General features: G+C 36.3%; 2 protein-coding genes across 2 annotated transcripts; one reads left to right on the top strand and one right to left on the bottom strand.

The window, feature by feature from the left end:
• The first annotated feature begins 369 nt into the window (after nucleotides 1-369).
• On the top strand, nucleotides 370-3501 carry LOC135157290 (uncharacterized). The gene has a single exon (XM_064112400.1). It carries the CDS (start codon nucleotides 370-372, stop codon nucleotides 1411-1413), a length of 1044 nt encoding a protein of 347 aa, XP_063968470.1. The 3' UTR covers nucleotides 1414-3501.
• LOC135157254 (uncharacterized) lies at nucleotides 2203-16009 on the bottom strand. Its single transcript, XM_064112232.1, has 9 exons — nucleotides 15667-16009; nucleotides 12003-12140; nucleotides 11122-11244; nucleotides 10057-10221; nucleotides 6770-7090; nucleotides 5675-5830; nucleotides 4442-4762; nucleotides 3534-3630; nucleotides 2203-3007 (listed from the first exon to the last, which is right to left on the bottom strand). The coding sequence occupies exons 1-9, from the start codon at nucleotides 15779-15781 to the stop codon at nucleotides 2203-2205; spliced, it is 2241 nt and encodes a 746-aa protein (XP_063968302.1). The 5' UTR covers nucleotides 15782-16009.
• Nucleotides 16010-20908: the final 4899 nt, after the last annotated feature.

Consider the following 20908-nt stretch of genomic DNA (forward strand, 5'->3'; position numbering starts at 1 on the left):
CTGATTACTAGGACATTTTTTTAAATAACATTCATTTGGCAAAATAACATCTTCTGTATATTTACTCTCAGGGACGCGGACGATTCTGGAAGTTTTTTTTTTTTTTTTTTTTTTGGGGGGGGGGCTGACCATGACAAAAAAAATCATAAATCAAGAGTCATTTTACAGTTTTGCACACACTTATTGCAAATAGTGGAGAACTGAAGCCCCCCCCCCCGCCATCTGGTTCCTTGGCCCCTGAATGTGATAGCCAAACAAAAAGAACCCAAAACCGAGAGTGACCATCCCAAATTGAACTCTTTCATTATCTTTAGAAACAAAAAGGAAACGGCGAATGCAGATATCATCTCAGCTAAAAACGACCCAAACATGCCGGATAGTGGTAGATCAGGAGAGGGCATAGAGGCTGAGAATCCTCGATACACGGCTTCGAACCCCGCGTTAGAACACGAAGGTTCCTCGAACGTGATCAATCGGGGTGAAGAATCGACTACCTACAATGAGATCGGAGAGCAGGACTATCATCACTACTACTACCCAGATAGCATACCAGGAAACACATCGGTTGGTATGACCACTTCCGGTGAGTCTGGTCAGTATCAAGAGCTCATCAAAGGTGAAAATGGCGCTGCCGGTGCAGTGGATAAGAACGCGGGAAATAAAGGTCCTGATCATGGAACGTCCAGTGACCAACATACCTACCAGGACTTGCAACGTGACGTTAGCAGCACCAATGGTGTTCGCCAAGATGGTGATCTTCCACTAGCTCGAGCCTTACAGGAAGCACCCGCAAAGGAGAATGGCTACCAGGCTCTCCAGAAGCCTTCCCCTGAATACGCTACCCTAGAACCTCCTTCAGATATTGCAACAATAGCGCAAACTGGACAGACGTTAACTTCCTCTTCTCATGATAAAGAACTTCCTTCAGATACGAGGTACGAAGCTCTCCACCAAGGATCAAAGACGGTTGGACACCAAGAAAGCTCCGCGGGATATAGTACACTAACGCCTACAGAAGAATCAGCAGACGATGATTACGAAACTCCAGATGCAAAGCCGAGGGTGACACATGCCTCTCGCGATCCGAGAGCTGCTACCGAGGAGCCATACGACCACCTCGAACGCACCAGACCGTCAGATGCTTCACCAATTATTGACCAGCCAAAGACCAACGGCACTGTATCTAACCCTGACGATGATTACCAGACACCAATCGGAGCAGTCAGAGATCACCTGCATGAATACCAGATCCTGGAGAACCAAGGTTATCATCTTCAAGAACCTGCAGACCTTGAAGATGATCATGACTACTCACATCTTCAGAGGACCCTGGGACAAAACCCCAATTCCGATGTGACCAATGACAATGGTGGGGATAATTCTTACGGAAAGCTACAATTTAACGATAAGTAAAGGGAATGAGAGAACATCGATATGATTATTTGAGTTAAGAAATTCAAAGCATGAATTCAGAATGTCATCACAGAATGATTTACTCAGAAAGTTGTTGATGCTATTAGTGTAAAGATAAAGTGTACTATAAAACCGGTAATATCATTTTACTCATATTTGTTTGGTGTAAAATGTTCATTAAAAATGAGAACATGGATAATGGATGAATGATAACTTGTCTACATTTAATTGATACCTTAAATACCCAGACACCATGTATTACTGAAATAAAACCGTTAAAATCTACGGGTATGTTTTTTTTCGTTGATATTAAATTGTTATTCTCAAGTTTGCAATTAAGACTGGATGTAACGTTTAGTGTTGTATCAATTATTTAGCGATTTACTTCTCATTTTCCCCTCATTAATGATACATTGCTGCAAATGCTGACGGACTAAAATCTGATACATTATAGTTGTCGAATCACTAATTTCACTTATTAAAACACAATTTAAATCATAAACGTATTATGCACGTAACCCCCACTGGTGATTAAAGTTTCTTAACAATTCTTTTCTTTTAAAATGCAATTTGAAAACTAAAAACAAAAGTCCATTTGAAGAAATGTTTAAAACATTCTTCGTATTAGTTTTACATATACTACTATGAAAAAGAAATTACAGATTTTCATTTTGCTGAACACAGAATAAGAATCTTTATACAAAGGCTACACGGTGATGTACGCAGTAATCCCAGTAATAAATTAGAATAGGTACCAACATTATTGGGCATATTATCATTTTGGATGATTTATCTGGTGTTGCCCTCGAGTTTCCCATACTCATTACATGGATCTCGATCAAGGTGATGATGACCTGATGGCAGGTTGATACCAAGAGGCCTTTGAAGATGGGAGTACTCTCCGTCATCCTTCGGATCCGCATCCAAGGTTGTGTAGGTGTTGGCCAAGTCATCTTCAGCAGCTTCATGTCGTGTTCGGCTGTCGGCGTGATTTTCTAGAACTTCCGGTGCGCTTTTTCGAGGATGGTCGTATAGTTTGCGAGCAGCATCGTCGGGTATCACCTTTGGTTTTCCCTCCAGGGCTTCAGAGTCGGGATCGACTCTTGTTGTTGATGATGATCCATCCTTTGAGATAAGTCCAGTCGCTGGTGCTGGTGAGGTTTCGTTTCCTGCTTCAAGGACATAATATGAATGGTTGTTCCCCGGTCCTTCCTGCCCAAGTTGCTTCTGGAGATCCGATTGGTTTGTGTTTCCTGCTCTTTGATTACTTGTCTTTTGCACCTCCTGTGGAAGATCTGGAATATGCCTATCTGGTAGGACGTAGGTATGATAGTCGCCCTGCTCTTTGCCGCTGAACAGGACACTGTAGTTTTCCTCTCCAATTTCATTGTAGATCACATTGCTTGCCCCATCACGACCATTCTGTTGCTGTTGAGCGATCCTGGATGCATCAGGTTGCATTTCGAACAGTGGAGAATCATGTGCTGAGTGAAGAGGCCCTCCGTGATGATCACTGCTGACTGTATTGCAAGTAGAGTTGACGGGACCATCCGAGCTTTGACAATACAGATTCTTCCTTTCAGTCAAAACTTTTCTATATAGATGCAAAAGTCGAAGAAATACAAGTTTGATTTATTCTCTAATTTAGTCTACATTGGATTAAATGGTTTATATATTCTAAAATTAAGACCGAAAACTAAATATAGGAAGATGTAATATTCTGGAACAAGCTTTCCTCTCAATTTAAGAAGTCATTCATTTTTAAGAATAACGTAAAAGTCTATACAGTATAACAGTTAAGGTCCCTGTTCTTATTTTATTATGTTTGGTTATTCCCCTCTTTTTTTACATACACTTGTGATTGTGTAAATAGGCCTACAGTACTTTCATAAGTCGTAAATTATGTTATTTTCTGTAGATTAAGTATTAAATATATTTGTGGTATACGTACTAATTTTGTATTGAAAGATTATATCAATTTATTCATGTATGTTCTTTGTATATCGTGTCTCTTTTCTCGTGATGCAGGGTTTCTTTATACAACTCGCGGCTATACCTTGTGTAAATAAAACTGAAATAAATAATTGGACAAATAAATAAATCTCTAAGTGTGAATTTACCTTCTTCTGCAGAGGATCCAAATTACCGATACACCGACAACAATGAGAAGAATTGTTGGTAATACGATAGCAAAGGGAGATAAAGAGCTATCGGAATCTGAAAGAAAAATGCATTGTGGGAAATGTGGAATCACTATTTTTGTTAATGGATGAAAGGGGGGAAACTATTTGTAAATGGCAGGAATCTGTAAGCCTATAACTTATAATCTTTCTTCGACCATGTGTTCTCTTTAAAGGTGAAGTCCACCTCAGAAAATTTTTATTTTAATCAATAGAAAAAAATCAGACAAGCAATATGCTGAAAATTTCATCAAAATCGGATGTGAAATAAAAAAGTTATGACATTTCAAAGTTTCGCTTTTTTTCACAAAATAGTTATATCAAGTTAGTCACATGCAAATGAGTAAATCGATGATGTCCTTCACTCACTATTTTTTTTTTTTTGAATTATACATTATTTCAATTTGTACAGATTTGACAATAAGGACAAACTTGATTGACCCATATAATGTTAAACAATGGTAATTCCACATGTTCAATTTCATATTTCCTACAATAAAATACAAAAGAAATAGTGAGTGAGTGATGTCATCATGCAGTTCCCTCATTTGCATACCGACCGGGATGTGCATAGAACTGTTTTGTGAAATTAAGCGTAACTTAAAAATGTCACAACTCTCTTATTTTACATCCGATTTTGATGAAATTTTCAGCATTATGCTTGTTGGATTTTTCTCTTTTTATTCAAATACACTTTTTGTTGGGGTGGACTTGTCCTTTAAGAAAGGAAGCAATAATATTTTTTGTCATATTGGGCCTATACAGTATAGCCCTTCTAAATGGCTTTAGAGTCTTTAACGGATAAACAAACAAATGCGAAAAAATAAATATAAACCAAAGTAACTTACCAGTTTCTTCGAGAGCCCATCCTTCTATCCCAAAAAGATGACCTTGCTTGAAATCATACAGTGATGCGTTAATAATAACTGTGTTCGATGCAGATACATATACGTTATCATCCAGAGAGAAGGTATGACCACTGTTGCCATCAACTCCATTTGTTACTGTAATAGTACTCCCTTCAGAGTGGTGTACAAGAAGATGAATCATTGAGTTTGGTGGTGCGTTCATTCTCCATGTATAGGAGTATGGCTCGGGTGATGAGATGGAGGCATTGGAGAGGGCCGAACAGTTTATCTTGGTCGTCAGTCCTTTGGTGAGATTCACCACTTGGTATGAATAGAGAGAGGAATGCAGAAAAAAAAAAGATTTTGGAATTGTTCTATATATGCCATCTCTTTTGCTAGTTTCAAGGGTCTTTTCAAATTATTATATATTTTTTTTAAACATTTCCTCCTCTCGTTGTGCATATGGCCACTCCCCCCAAAAAAAGTCGGCGCGTAGTGTAGTTGCCCCCCTCGTAGAATGATACGCCGTTGAGATGGAGAACGAATATTCGAAGGTTACTCCTCTAAAGAATAGTTTGCCTACTCCTAATTGTTATTCACAGATTTACTTGTAATGACATGAAAAATTGATACCCGCAACTGTATCAAACTTATGTCTTTGTGTAGTAGTAGAGAAAGATGCAAAGTGAAAAAAGTATAAGCAATTAATGCCCCCTTTCTTTACATTTAATCACCTCTCCCTCAAAAATAATATAGAAAAGAGGTTTGATATATTGTATTTAAGGACTGATGCAATGCCTGAATATGTCATGTAGGAATTATCATACACTCTGCCCACACACACACATACCCCCCCCCAAACGAAAACGTTGATTGGTCAATTCTATGACCAACATATTTTATTGGTTGCCACGCTTACTTAAGGATTAAAATGTGGGCTAGTGAATAGGTTATGATCATGACTATTTCATACTGAGAGTAAAAACGTTGTTTATTTACTTTTTATACAACACTATTAACTATATGAACCTCATAGTACGTGCATGTAGTTGTTTAAAAAGTTTTAAAAAGTGTTTAAAATCTAAGAAAACAAGGTTTATTTTTTGAAATATTCAATTCTCCTAAATTAAACATGTTAAACAATTAGAGATAAACAGCATTGCATAAATCTTGAAACACCGTTTTTAAAGTGTACTGTTGAGTGAGTGACATCGGTATAAAAATAGATCTTACCTAAATCATCTGGTCCAATAGGACATGAGCAGTCAGGTAGCCAGTGTATCGATGGCACACCTTTTTCGATGCAGGTCCAAAAAGTATAATTTGAAAGATGCTGCACTGCATCCTTGACGTAAGATGTGACGTCACATTCAACCGTAGGGGTTGTATCTATAATTATAAGCAGAGATTTAATGGGAAGAAAAGGAACTAGAAAATGGCATTGGACATAGAAATATTATCAGATAGGGACAAAAAGTGACATAAAAGGCACTCAATCCCCTACCCCCACACACATCTGTCTTCGGGGGAGGGGGGGGGGGGGGTATAAGAGATCGTCACAATTAAAATTTAATTCTGTTTTTTTTAATGGACTTAAATTTCTGGGAATTTTGTTGTCTGACCATATTGTCAGACAAGCAATATGCTGAAAATGTCATCAAAATCGGATCGGATGTGAAATAAAGAAATTATGACATTTTAAAGTTTCGCTTATTTTTCACAAAATAGTTATATGCACAAGTTAGTCACATGCAAATGAGAGAATCGATGATGTCCTTCACTCACTATTTCTTTTGTTTTTTATTTTTGAATGATACATTATTTCAATTTGTACAGATTTGCCAATAAGGACAAACTTGATTGACCCATAAAATGTTAAACAATGGTAATTCCACATGTTCAGTGAGAAATAAAACTTTGTTTCACAGGTTTCACAGGACAATGGGGAGAAAATTAGAATATTTCATATTTCCTATAATAAAATACAAAAGAAATAGTGAGTGAGTGATGTCATCATGCAGTTCCCTCATTTGCATACCAACCGGGATGTGCATAGAACTGTTTTGTGAAATTAAGCGTAACTTAAAAATGTCATAACTCTTATTTTACATCCGATTTTGATGAAATTTTCAGCATTATGCTTGTTGGATTTTTCTCTTTTTATTCAAATACACTTTTTGTTGGGGTGGACTTGTCCTTTAAGAAAGGAAGCAATAATATTTTTTGTCATATTGGGCCTATACAGTATAGCCCTTCTAAATGGCTTTAGAGTCTTTAACGGATAAACAAACAAATGCGAAAAAATAAATATAAACCAAAGTAACTTACCAGTTTCTTCGAGAGCCCATCCTTCTATCCCAAAAAGATGACCTTGCTTGAAATCATACAGTGATGCGTTAATAATGACTGTGTTCGATACAGATACATAATCGTTATCAACCAGAGAGAAGGTATGACCACTGTTGCCATGATCTTCATTTGTTACTGTAATAGTACTCCCTTCAGAGTGGTGTACAAGAAGATGAATCTTTGAGTTTGGTGGTGCGTTCATTCTCCATGTATAGGAGTATGGCTCGGGTGATGAGATGGAGGCATTGGAGAGGGCCGAACAGTTCATCTTGGTTGTCAGTCCTTTGGTGAGATTCACCGCTTGGTATGAATAGAGAGAGGAATGCAAAAAAAAAAAGATTTTGGAATTGTTCTACTGTATATATGCCATCTCTTTTGCTATATATACACAACAAAAAAAGTAAGTCCCCTCTTAAACAAACATCAATAATTTCCGAACCAATGCGAGTTTTTAATATATTTTTACATGAGCGTGTAGGTAATTTTATAGGCTACCCTCTGAGTAAATGTTATGGACGTATTTTACGTCATGCTTCAGTGAGCACGGTCATAAGGCAAAAATGTCACTTTTCAAAAGTCACAAGCAAAATATCATGACTTTGATTCCATTTTTATTGGAACTAATTCCACATTCTCATCATGAAAAATAGTCAGAAGGCTTGTAAAAGGTACTTTCTAAAAGACAATACAACTTTTCTGGCTAAATTTCACGGTTGAATGAACACAAGTCCAAATTTGCTATAATTGGATTTTGTACACATTTCTATCAATAAAAATGATAGAATATGATGACAGTTATTTTTGGGAAGAGTATCTTTAACAATATTCATTGTTTCACGGTTCAATGAACATTTATTGTTAACAAAAGATACGATTTTCAAATATCATAGGCAAGTATTGTTTCATTTTGGTAACTGAAAATGATCTTTTCTCAACTTTTTCGTTATGTTCATGACCAATTAACATGCTTCAATGATTCAAAGGCGTTTAATTAAACATTCACGCTTGAATGAACATGTGGAATGTGATTAGCTCTTTTTTACGTTATTGGAAAAAATGCAATTTGTAACTATGGATATCTGTCACAAACCTCCTTGCGTGGTTCATTTGATTTGATTTTTATGAAAATCCCGATGTTTAATGCATCAGTGAGCACACAATATTCGAAAATTATGCAAATGAGAAGAAAGTTCAAGGCCCTGGCCCCACTCTGTGCCGTATCAAATGGTTATTTTGGTGTGCGCACATTTTGGATAGTGTTACACTGAAGCAATGTGCGAAGTTTCATGAAATAACTGTTGGCAGAAGTAACAAAAACCGTCCATGAAACAAACCTTCATTTCATATTTGTTAAAATGTTGACTTCCTCTCTCATAGACTTGTGTACATTATGGGTGCATATGTTTAAGAATAAGTAACCCCCTATTCAATGTGGTGGAACTTTTTTTCAAGACTGTCTTTAGCAATGTCATTTGGCAGTAATGTTTATCAACCTATGGGTAGAATTCTGTGTAAAAATGAAATCGATTTGTTTATTTATGGATGAGTGAGCACACATCAAAGTGGGAAATTGGGTATTTTCAATGTCACAGACCCATTTTAAATGGTAATAAAGTGAATATTGGGGGCAAATTCTGTTTCAAATGTGACTTTAATTGCTGTTGTTTTTATCATCTATCATTTCTATCACCACACACTTTCCGAAGTTTTAAAATTTTCATGGTTGAGCGAGCACATTCGAAAACTTAGGAATGAATACTCTTTATAGTGCATAAATGTATTTTTTCTTACAAATTCTCATGATCAGTTTAATTTATGGACAAATCAGTGGTGGATCCAGAATTTTAAAATGGGGGAGGGGCCTATAATCGGGGGAGCCACCAACATTTTCAAATTTTAACATGATCTAACAAGTTGTAGAGGATACTACCATAAACCCCTAAAGTTTGATGATACGTCACTATACAGGGGCCGCGGAACGGTTTTCAAAGTGGGGGGGGGGGGGGCTGACCATGCAAAAAATCACAATCGTATGGTCATTTTTACATTTTTGTACATGCTTTTGGAAAAAAAGTGGGGGGCTGAGCCCCCCCCCCCCCGCGGCCCCTGCATTATTGTGCTCACTCAACCATGAACATACGATATCAAAATTGTGTGTGGAGTGGCTAAATGATGGATAGTAAAACAGCATTAACACCATAAAATTCACCTAAAAGCAACTTTTGCCCAGCTTTGTATTTGCACAATCTGAAAAACGACTCTTGTGACTTTCAAAAATGGTCATTTTTAATTCAATCTTTAATTACTCATGCATGACTCAACCGATCAATCTCATTTTTCCCCAGAGGTTGCTTAATGAGTGTAGAAAACCACCTACGAAATATCATATCTCAAAATAATTCCGTTCAAAAGTTACAGCAATTTGATTTAGGGGGGACTTACTTTTTTTGTTGTGTATAGTTTCGAGGTCTTTTCGAATTATTCTATTTTTTTTTTTACATTTCCTCCTCTCGTTGTGCATATGGCCACTCCCCCCAAGTCGGCGCGTAGCGTAGTTGCCCCCCCCCCCCTCGTAGTATGATACGCCGTTGAGATGGAGAACAAATATTCGAAGGTTTCTCCTCTGAAAAATAGTTTGCCTACTCCTGATTGTGATTCACAGATTTACTTGTAATAACATGAAAAAATGATAAAAATGATGTTCATAATATACCCCGCCACGTATCAAACTTATGTCTTTGTGTAGTAGTAGAGAAAGATGCAAAGTGGAAAAAAATGCAAGCAATGCCCCTTTCTTTACATTTAACCACCCCCTCAAAAAAAATATCTAAAAGAGGTTTAATATATTGTTAAGTAACGACTGATGCAATGTCTAAATTTGTCATGTAGGAATGTACACTCTGCCCACATACTCATACTTCATCCCCCAAATGAAAACATTGATTGGTCATCTATGACCCACAGACTTTTATTGCTTACTTAAGAATTAAAAATAATTTGGGCTAGTGAATAGGTTATGATTATGACTATTTCATACTGAGGGTAAAAACTGTAACTATATGAACCTTACAGTAGTTGTTTAAACAGTTTAAACAAGGGTTTAAAATCTAAGAAAATAAAGTTTTTTTTTTTCAATATTCAATTCTCCATAAATCAAACATGGTTGTTTAACCTGTTAAAAGATAAACAGCATTACATAGAATTTCAAACAACGTTTTTAAAGTGTACTGTTGAGTAAGTGACATCTGTATAAAAATTGATCTTACCTAAATCATCTGGTCCAATAGGACAGGAGCAGTCAGGTAGCCAGTGTATCGATGGCACATCTTTTTCGATGCAGGTCCAAAAAGTATCATTTGAAATATGCTGCACTACATCCTTGACGTAAGATGTGACGTCACATTCAACCGTAGGGGTTGTATCTATAGGCCCTATAGGTGGAGATTTAATGGGAAGGAAAGGCACTAAAAAGTGGCATTGGACATAGAAATATTATCAGATAGGGACAAAAAGTGACCCATCCCCTACCTCCACACACATCCGCGGATATCCGTCTTTGGTACACTCTAAAAACACTGAGTAAAATTCTACCCAATATTGAGTAAAAAGGGAACATGCATGTTTGCTGGGTATTTTTTCACCCCATATTGGGCTATTTCAACACAACATTGCGTAAAAATCTTTTTACCCAACCTGCATGCATGTTCCCAATTAACCCAATATTTTGTAAACCTTTTTTAGAGTGTATAGGGGGGATAAGAGATCGTTTAAAATTTAATTTTGTTTTAAAAATTGACTTGAATTTCTAGGCATTTTGTTGTCTGACCATATTTGTCAGATCCAATATATTTCTACGATTTTGATCGCTGAAGCATGTGTCTGACTGTTAATAAAATGTTGGATGAAACAGACATTATGGGAAAACACCCCGACAAGTCTTCCCATGAAACGCTTCCATGCCTCCCAAGATGTACCACGCTCGTTTGGACGAGCTCAATCTGGGGGGGGGGGGGGGGGGGTCATGAAATAAAGAAAAAAACTTTCACCGAATACTTTTCTTCGAGCCAATCAAGATGCATGGTATTGAAAAAACTATTTCAGGCGCGGATCCAGATAATGTTCTTTATTTTGGATGGATGACCGTTCCTTTTTTGTTTTGCTTGACATTAAACTTTTCAGACAAATTCTCACCCCGTAAAAGTCCGACTCTGGATCCGCGTATGTGTTTATTTCATAAAATTCTCCCCCAGCATGCCAAGACTGCAAGAGAGCAATAGCATCGAGCTCACGTGCACGTTTTTACTTTCTTCCTTTTTTCCACTTAGGCCTACCTCCATTCTGGCACATTTCCGTGTAGTCATCACAACAATTTTCATGATTTTGACATTGTTCATTACATTGGCATGAGAGAGGTTTATCATAACCCTGGTCGCATCGCCATGCACAAGACGTGTCTGAATGGAAAATGAAAAGAAATTAAAATACATTATCTTTCGAAAATATGAAATAGGGCGAAGGGGTAAAAATAGGCTACATGATGTGTTTTGTGCTTCTAGCCTTCTGTTTTTAAGGACCATTTCTTTCTGTTCTTTGCTTAATTGAATATTGTTCATTGATTGAATTTGAATTTGAAGTGAAGCAATTTATTGAATATTGTACTTGTTTCAGATTATACTTTCACTGATTACGTAAAAATGTTTTGAATGGTATATCAAATAAAACAACATTCAAAAATGAGGAAGGGGAGGGATAAAGGACAGAAGAGATACTATTGTCACACAATAACGTTTTCCCATATATCCTTTCGCCGACAAAAACTATATTTTGGCCAATAGGGCTTGCGAAAATTTGGGCGGACACAAAGAGGCATGCAGCAAGCAATCGCCCTCACCCCCTTCAATAAAGAAATCAGTCAAGAAAAATTGTGCTATGGGTCCCAATGGCGAGGGAGAGCAAAATACGACCACGCAAAACAAAATAACTAGCGGCTCTTAAACGCATTCTTATGGCATGTAACACCACTAATATTGTTAAATGGCCGTTGGCCCCCCCCCCTCCAAAAAGGGAGGAGCAGGACAATCAAGAGGAATATTATTATAAGGGAGGAAATTATAGTATATATAGGGCCCATATATACATTCCACAATTTATATGGAAATATGTATATGTTAAAATAAGATACTTTGAAATTATTCCGAAAATGAGTTCTCACTACAAACGTCGCCAAAGTCAGGACAACAGTCTTTATGACGTCCACATAGAGAATTACACTGACAGGACAACCTTGGGTTGAAGGCATCACCACATCTGCTCACGCACGAAGTCCGAGTCTTGTAACTCCCTTGCCCTGCTATTGAGTTGAAGAAAAAAAAAGTCACAAAATCATTGACAACTCATTCTCGAAAAACACAAATTTCTTTAAATATCAGTTGTCAGTGGCGTAACTACGGGGGGGGGGGGGGCATGGGGGCACGTGCCCCCCAATCGGCTGGCCAAAAAAAAAAAACAGGGGAAAAGGTGAAAAAGAAGGAGAAAGAAAGAGAAACGTAGTGGGGAAGAAGAAATCATTGTATTTAATATATTATATTATATATTTCACATCATATTACATAAAAAATATTTCTTTTTAATAAATTTATGAAACATAATTGGCTTAGGGCGTATATAGAGGGCTAATGTGTTCATCATTTCTGGTGCTCGCATTGTCTGAGTAATGAGATATATAAATATATATATAATATATATATATATACACAACAAAAAAAGTAAGTCCCCCCTAAATCAAATTGCTGTAACTTTTGAACAGAATTATTTTGAGATATGATATTTCGCAGGTAGTTTTCGACACTCATTAAGCAACTTCTGGTGAAAAATGAGATTGATCGGTTGAGTCATGCATGAGTAATTAAAGATTGAATTAAAAATGACCATTTTTGAAAGTCACAAGAGTCGATTTTCAGATTGTGCTTATACAAAGTTGGGCAAAAGTTGTTTTTAGGTGAATTTTGGGTGTTATGCTGTTTTACTATCCATCATTTAGCCACTCACACACAATTTTGATATCGAATGTTCATGGTTGAGTGAGCACAATGTATTGCAGGGGCCACAGAAGCGGGGAGAAGGGGGATCGAGGGGGGAAGGGCTTTAGCCCCCCCCCTCACTTTTTTCCAAAAGCATCTACAAAAATGCAAAAATGACGATACGATTGTGATTTTTTGCATGGTCAGCCCCCCCCCCCCACTTTGAAAACCGTTCCGCGGCTCCTGTATTGTGACGTATCATCATAGGGGTTTATGGTAGTATCCTCTACAACTTGTTAGATCATGTTAAAATTTAAAAATTTTGGGGTCTCCCCCGATTAGGCCCCTCCCCCATTTTAAAATTCTGGATCCACCACTGATTTGTCCATAAATTAAACTGATCATGAGAAGTTGTTAGGAAAAGAATACATTTATGCACTATAAAGAGTATTCATTCCTAAGTTTTCGAATGTGCTCGCTCAACCATGAAAATGTTCGGAAAGTGTGTGGTGATAGAAATGATGGATGATAAAATCAACAGCAATTTGCCCCCAATATTCACTTTATTACCCTTTAAAATGAGTATGTGACATTGAAAATACCAATTTTCCCGCATTGATGCGTGCTCACTCATCCATAAATAAACAAATCGATTTCATTTTTACACAGAATTCTGACCATAGATTGATAAACATTACTGCCAAATTACATTGGTAAAGACAGCCTTGAAAAAAAGTTCCACCCTATTGAATAACGGGCTACTTTTTCTTAAACATATGCACCCATAATGTACACAAGTCTATGAGAGAGGAAGTCAACATTTTAACAAATATGAAATGAGGGTTTGTTTCATGGACGATTTTTGTTACTTCTGCCAACAGTTATTTCATGAAACTTCGCACATGGCTTCAGAATAACACTATCCAAAAGGCGCGCACGCCAAAATAATCATTCGATACGGCACAGAGTGGGGCCAAGGCCTTGAACTTTCTTCTCATTTGCATGATTTTTTAATATTGTGTGCTCACTGATGTATTAAACATCGGAATTTTCATAAAAATCAAATCAAATGAACTATGCAAGGGGGTTTGTGACAGATATCCATAGTTACAAATTGCATTTTTTCCCATAATGTAAAAAAGAGCTAATCACATCCCACATGTTCATTCAAGCGTGAATGTTTAATTAAACGCCTTTGAATCATTGAAGCATGTTAATTGGTCATGAACATAACGAAAAAGTTGAAAAAATATCATTTTCAGTTACCAAAATGAAACAATACATGCCTATGATATTTGAAAATCGTATTTTTTGTTTTCAATAAATGTTCATTGAACCGTGAAACGATGAATATTGTTGAAGATACTCTTCCCAAAAATAACTGTCATCATATTCTATCATTTTTATTGATAGAAATGTGTAAAAAATCAAATTAAAGCAAATTTGGACTTGTGTTTATTCAACCGTGAAATTTAGAAAAAAAGTTGTATCGTCTGTTAGAAAGTACCTTTTACAAGCCTTCTGACTACTTTTCATGATTAGAATGTGGAATTCGTTCCAATAAAATGGAATCAAAGTAATGATATTTGGCTTGTGACTTTTGAAAAGTGACATTTTTGCCTTTTGACGGTGCTCACTGAAGCATGACGTAAAATACGTCCATGACATTTACTCAGAGGATAGCTTATAAAATTACCTACACGCTCATGTAAAAATATATTAAAAACTCGCATCGGTTCGGAAATTATTGATGTTTGTTTAAGGGGGGGACTTACTTTTTTTGTTGTGTATATATATACATATATATATAATCCTGTTGTACTAAAACATCCCGTTTTCACGTCAATATACACCAAATATATTTCCTCGCACTTTGAGTATTTATTGTTTTATGTAGTGACATTTGCTTTTTAATTACTATTTCATGATTGCCCCCTTTTAAGGTCTGAATATCAAACATTTCCTGTCCGCTCGCATCATTTGGTTAGTGAAATACGTATGGTCTTAGTGAATTCCTACAAACAAGCCTTAAAATGCCCCTCTTCAGGTCTGAAATTCAAAAATTTTCAGCTCGCGCTTCACGCTCGCAATATTTGATTAGTCAGATATGCATCATGTTCATAATTACAATGACTACAAAAGGTGTTTCATGGGTTAGGTGTAATTGTAACAAAATCAGCAAGCACTTGCATGGCGCTCGCATTAGATGACTATGGTGAGATAGGTATGGTCTTTATGAATTCCCTAAAACAGTCCTTAAAATGTACCTGTTTCGGGTAAATATATACACAAAATTTCAGCTCGCGCTCGCATTGTTTGTTTTGTGAGAGAGGTACGTATTATGATTACAAAATTTTGCTTATGATATTCTTTCTTAGGTCTGAATATCTAAAATTTTCAGCTCACGCTTCGCGCTCGCATTATTTGATAAGTGAGATACGTATCCGTTTAATGGCACCGTCCTTAAAATTTCTCTATAGGTCAGTATACATGGCAATTAAGCGATTCGCGCGCCCAAGTATACCATGACCCACGGTCCGCCACTGTCAGTTGTCGCCTTGCACTTGGACTTCCTTTTTAGGACTTGTTTCTTTCCTTCAGTGGCATAATGAGTTAAATTTTTGAAAGAAATGAAACGACAAGCCAGCAATATTATCATCGAACGACCTCACCATCATCATTATCATCATCATCGGCCTCTTCCTAGCTCCTTCTCCTTAGACCATTATCCTCCCCATTGTGAACCAACACCAGCACCACCACATACAACCAGGCATCATCATCATCATCATCCTCATCCTCATCATCACCATCAACATCATCATCATCATCATCATCATCGTCATTTTTACTTACCACATCTCTGCGTTAACGGAACGGTGCTCGATCTAGTTGAACACATCAGTCCGATGGCTGGTAGCGATATGAATAAATACCATAATATCCAATATTCCGAACTTAAATGACTCATGATTATATTGATCTATCTACAGCAACATGCCCTTTCAGCGTTAACTTTCACCATTAACGATGTTTTTACTGATAGATCAATTTACCGTAAAGAAGAAAACCATTTACGACAAGTTCTTATTACGTTCAGAATATGATCTACATGCATTGTTCACCTGCATTACGACGGACAAATTGTTAGCGCTTCTCTAATAATATATGTTTGTATAAATTCGTAATTGAAACTGCCAATGCACCCGGAAATAAGAATAGTACAACATGCTCAAGGGTTTGTGTTAAGTTACAATTTAAATGAATTATTGTACACAGTGTGACAGTGGCGTACCGTGGGTCACGGAATTGGGGGGCACCAGCAAACATTTTGAGTCGCTTAGTGAGCGCGCTTCGCGCGCTCAGTTGCCAGGTATACTGACCTAATAGAGACTTAAGTACAGTGCCATTAAACGGATATGTATTTCACTGATCAAATAATGCGAGCGAGAAGCGCAAGCTGACAATTTTTTATATTCAGACCTAAAAAGGGACATTATAAGCAAGTTTTTGTAATCATGATACGTACCTGTCTCGCTAAACAAACAATGCGACCCCAAACAGGGACATTATAAGGACTTTATCTAAGGAATCCAATAAGAGTATACATATCTCACCATAATCATCTAATGCGAGTGCCAAGCGCTTGCTAATTTTGTTAGAATTACATTTTAACACATGAAGCACTTTTTGTAGTCATTGTAATCATGATTATCATACGCATCTCACTAATCAAATATTGCGAGCGCAAATTTTGGAAATTCAGACCTAAAGAGGGGCATTCTAAGGCTTGTTTGTAGGAATTCACTAAGCCCATATGTATTTCACTAACCAAATCATGCGAACGTAAGCACGGACAGGAAATGTTTTATATTAAGACATTAAAATGGGGCAATCACTTTAAGTAGTCATGAAAAAGAAGCATATGTCACGACATAAAACAATAAAAATGTTTCTTATGTAATATAACATAACATATTTATTATATAATATAACACTAAAATGAACAATATAATTTCTTCTTTCCCACTCCGTTTCTCTTCTTTTCTCCCTCTTTTTCTCCTTTTCCCCGTTTTTTTTTGGCCAGCCGATGAGGGGGGGGGGGGGGAGGGGGCACGTGCCCCAATGCCCCCCCCCCCCGTAGTTACGCCACTGACTGTATATGATTTTGCCGAATAATTGTGTATTATTCTCTTGTGGTAATTCCCTTTCAAAATAATGTGTTGAGTGGGTTCCGTCCCTTACGTCACCGATTTCCTCATAAGCATGTGCATATACATAGGCCTATATTTTGTTTTGTGAAAATAAGTGAAAATTGAAAAATGTTTTGCATCCGATTCTGCTGAAATTTTCAGCGTTAGGCTTAGTTGTTTGATTTTTCTCTCGAATCTTTTCTCTCTTTTTTTCTTGGGGGGGGGGGGGTAGACTTCCCCTTTAAAAGACATTTTATTTGCATATAATATACTTGTGAGCCCAAAAGTTTAAAGAGTCACAACGTTGCGTATGTGGGAAAATGTTTGAATTTCAAAATGAAAATCGAATTCTGTGATACATTTCAACATAATATTCAACAAATAAACTTATATTTCATCCCTTCGCCATCTCCATGTTATTGGTCGATCGTGTGATTTTTTTTTTTTTTGGGGGGGGGCAGAGCCCTAAAACTCCAACCATCTACACGTAAGTACAATGTAAAACCCGGATAAATTCAATAAAAAGTGCTGAAAACAAACAATATATCATTGGGCAGAATAAACGAGGATACTGTTATTTATATCAATATACTCATCAAATGAAGATCTGTCTTGTGATACCACATTGTTATAAACCAGGCAGGCCACTTCCAGCTAACGACGCTGTTTTTACTTTCTTCCTTGTTTTTAGAGCTACATGGGCTAGAATTTCCTGGAACAAATGCACGAGTGACAACGAGGTGAAGAAACTGAATTATCATAAATGCTTTGGTTCGCTTGTGAAAATGTTTACAATGTGGGTGGGGCACTGGGTAGTCATTCATTACAAGAATATAGAAAAGATACATGTATGTGTCCTTCCCTTTTTCGTTGATATTCCTCTTATATTAGAGCGTGATCGGTTCATCATGGACGGACATTTGATAGACTTTGGAAATTTTGAAGGCTTGTAACAAATTAGGAATAAGATGAACAATGTTCCTTTGTGTTTTATAGAGAAGGGTAGGACAAAGTATGCTGAATGATGGAAAAAGTTTGTTGCCATGGTTACCTACAAACATAGATATCCAGTAAATGTGCCATATCACGGACGGACATGATAGAAATGTGGTTTTCAGAATTTTTGTACATTTTTATTGTTTCTATCTAAACAGCTTAACATTGACCAATAATTGCTAATGCAACTAACACTCAGGTATGTTAGCTTCTATGTTCAGCATATTGAATTCTTAACCAATATCAAACTTCTGAGAGAATTGCAAATATTTTCCATTACGGACGGACATTTTGGACGGACATCACGGACGGACACAATTGAAATACATTGGAAGTACCTTGTAAGAAGTTCTTATTACTTTTTTGGGGGAACAAATGCTATTGTATTGATGATTTGTACATTTTTTAATATGATTAAACAGTATTAGTTGCACAATCAAGTTGCTACAACTTGATTTAAGTTGTAGCAACTTGATTTCTATGCTAGATGCACAGTATAATATAGACATATGATTGCTTTAAACACAGCTCTTGTCAAGTCAAATGTAAAGAATGTCTGAATGCATATTGTCTTCTTTTCAAATGATAGAATACTAATAGGTACCAAATCAACATCTAGTTGATCAATGATCATGTTGATACAACTATTTTTATGATATATCATGATGATACATGTTAATACATTTTTAGGCATTAATTTTCCAAAAGCAAAGATATTTTTTTGGTCCATTAACTAAATCCAAAAGATTCAAAGGTTGCTGATCCTTATGCTTGTTTGGTGGATCAAGTATGACCACAACACTTGTTAGAGGCTCTCTTCAAATTCATCTTTTGTCCATATTAAAGTGGAGACACCCCATAACATCAACAGCCCTAATGTATTTAGGCTCTGACCGAATCCAAAATTGAAATTGATAATTCATACCAATCAAAAGCTTATTATGCTTCTAAACACTGCAGTGCAAGCTTTATAAATAGTATGCATTTTAACAGTTTACCAGATAAGCAATTTGCTTAAAATTAGCTCCAAAATGGACTTTGAAAAAAGGTATTCTTGTACTTTTCACAAGCCTCAAGACATTAATGTCATGTTCTGTTAGGATTGTGAATCCATAGGTTTGTACAGTATGGACAAAATTGATGATTTTTCTGCTTATCAGATTATGCATTCTACTTTCTTCTTTTCCATCACTTTCTGCAAGCTTGAATAGATTAAATCTACAGCTTTGGACTTGTTCTTGCCATATCTTATTTCCTGCTTTTTTGGCATGTACATGTATACATGTAGATTTCCAACTCTATCTGCATTCCAATTATGTTTAACAATTTTTCCTGACAACAATTTAGCCCCAATAACATCCAAACAAAGATACCACAAAAAATTGTGAAGAGTTTAAGGGGTCTATCCATTTGAGTTCTGAATAATTCTCAGTGACATTTTTCACTGCAAATTGAAAGTAAAGTTAAATTCATAATCTGCTCAGCAAAGTTTCCCATTTGCATGGATCATTCCACAGTATTAGCAGTATTTGCGTATATTGCTCACTTGTCCTTCCATGATGAAATTAATGTCCGTCCGTGATCATTTCTTATAATATGATATGCGTAAAATGTATGGATTTTAGCTATGTTCAAATAAAATGATGTACAGTGTCTAGTGACATACTTCTACACACTTTTATTTTTGTTTCTATTTTGATAAAGAATAAAAAGCTGAATCCATACATATTATCCATATCATAAACTCAATAAAAACTGATCACAGACGGACATTAATTTCACCACGGACACATCTACCAAAAAAATTTACTTCCTATATATTTTTTTTACTGATTTATGTTTGATGATAGATTAATATTAAGAGTGCAAGAACATCCAAACCAAATTGAAGTAACTTTGAAAACAATAAAACTAGAGTGAATTTACTTTGTCCGTCCGTGATGAAATTAATGTCCGTCCGTGATCATTTTGGATTGAATTTATGATATGGATAAAATGTATGGATTTCAGCTATGTTCAAATATAATGATGTACAGTGTTTAGTGAAATACCTCTACACCTTTTTATGTTTTATTTCTATTCTGATAAAGAATAAAAAAACTTTTCATCACGGACGGAAATTTCAAAATGGAAATGTTAACACCTACCAAAAAAAAACTAGTTCCCAATATTTTTTTCTACTAATTTATGTTTGATGATAGATTAATGTTCAGAGTGCAAGAACATCCAAACCAAATTAGAGTAACTTTAAAAACAATAAAACTAGAGTGAATTGAATTTGAGTAAAAATGTCCGTCCGTGATGAGAGGTAACAGCACCCCCATGAATAAAATGGATTATCCCAGTACTTTTGGAATCATCAATCTTCATGAAACTAAGTTTTTTGAAACCTGAGATATCAAAGATTATTTTAAAAGCAATTTTGATAGAAATACCTTTTAAATTTTTTTTCACCTCAATGCTAACCCTTAACCGATCATGCTCATTATTGCTCTTCTACTATTTCCTCTTCTTGTTCACCGATCTTCCTCTCCAACTTCCTTCTCATCTTCTTCACATCTCCCTTCTTCCCCCTCTCATTCATTTCGCATTTTTCTTCTACTCCTTCTTTTCAATGTTCTTCTTTTCCTCCTTCCTCTTCCAACCCTCCCTATGAGATGAGAACAAGTTGCTCCTTCACTGGCCATTCAAAATGATTTCATCACGACGTCATAAATTTACTAAAAATTGTGTATAATCCAAACTTTGAGTGGTCAACGAAATACAGGAAGGTGTGGCGAATTCGAACAAAGGTAAACCCTTTACTTGAGTAAAGGGTCTGAATTGCAGCCTACTCATGCCTTGTGTACTGAAGGCCCTCTCTGAAACAACAAGTTTTGTATGTGCTAGTCTTTGTGTGGAGACACACT

The sequence above is a fragment of the Lytechinus pictus genome, chromosome 17 (assembly GCF_037042905.1).
Source record: "Lytechinus pictus isolate F3 Inbred chromosome 17, Lp3.0, whole genome shotgun sequence".
In the NCBI taxonomy this organism is placed as follows: domain Eukaryota; kingdom Metazoa; phylum Echinodermata; class Echinoidea; order Temnopleuroida; family Toxopneustidae; genus Lytechinus; species Lytechinus pictus.

Bases quoted from the DNA above. Each gene is read 5' to 3' on its own strand.
- LOC135157254 (XM_064112232.1), bottom strand. From the start codon at position 15,781: ATGAGTCATTTAAGTTCGGAATATTGGATATTATGGTATTTATTCATA. The intron at 7,091-10,056 runs GTAAGATCAATT...ATTCATACCAAG, and splicing joins TATTGGACCAGATGATTTAG to CGGTGAATCTCACCAAAGGA. The intron at 3,631-4,441 runs GTAAGTTACTTT...TTTTTCTTTCAG, and splicing joins ATGGGCTCTCGAAGAAACTG to ATTCCGATAGCTCTTTATCT.
- LOC135157290 (XM_064112400.1), top strand. From the start codon at position 370: ATGCCGGATAGTGGTAGATCAGGAGAGGGCATAGAGGCTGAGAATCCT.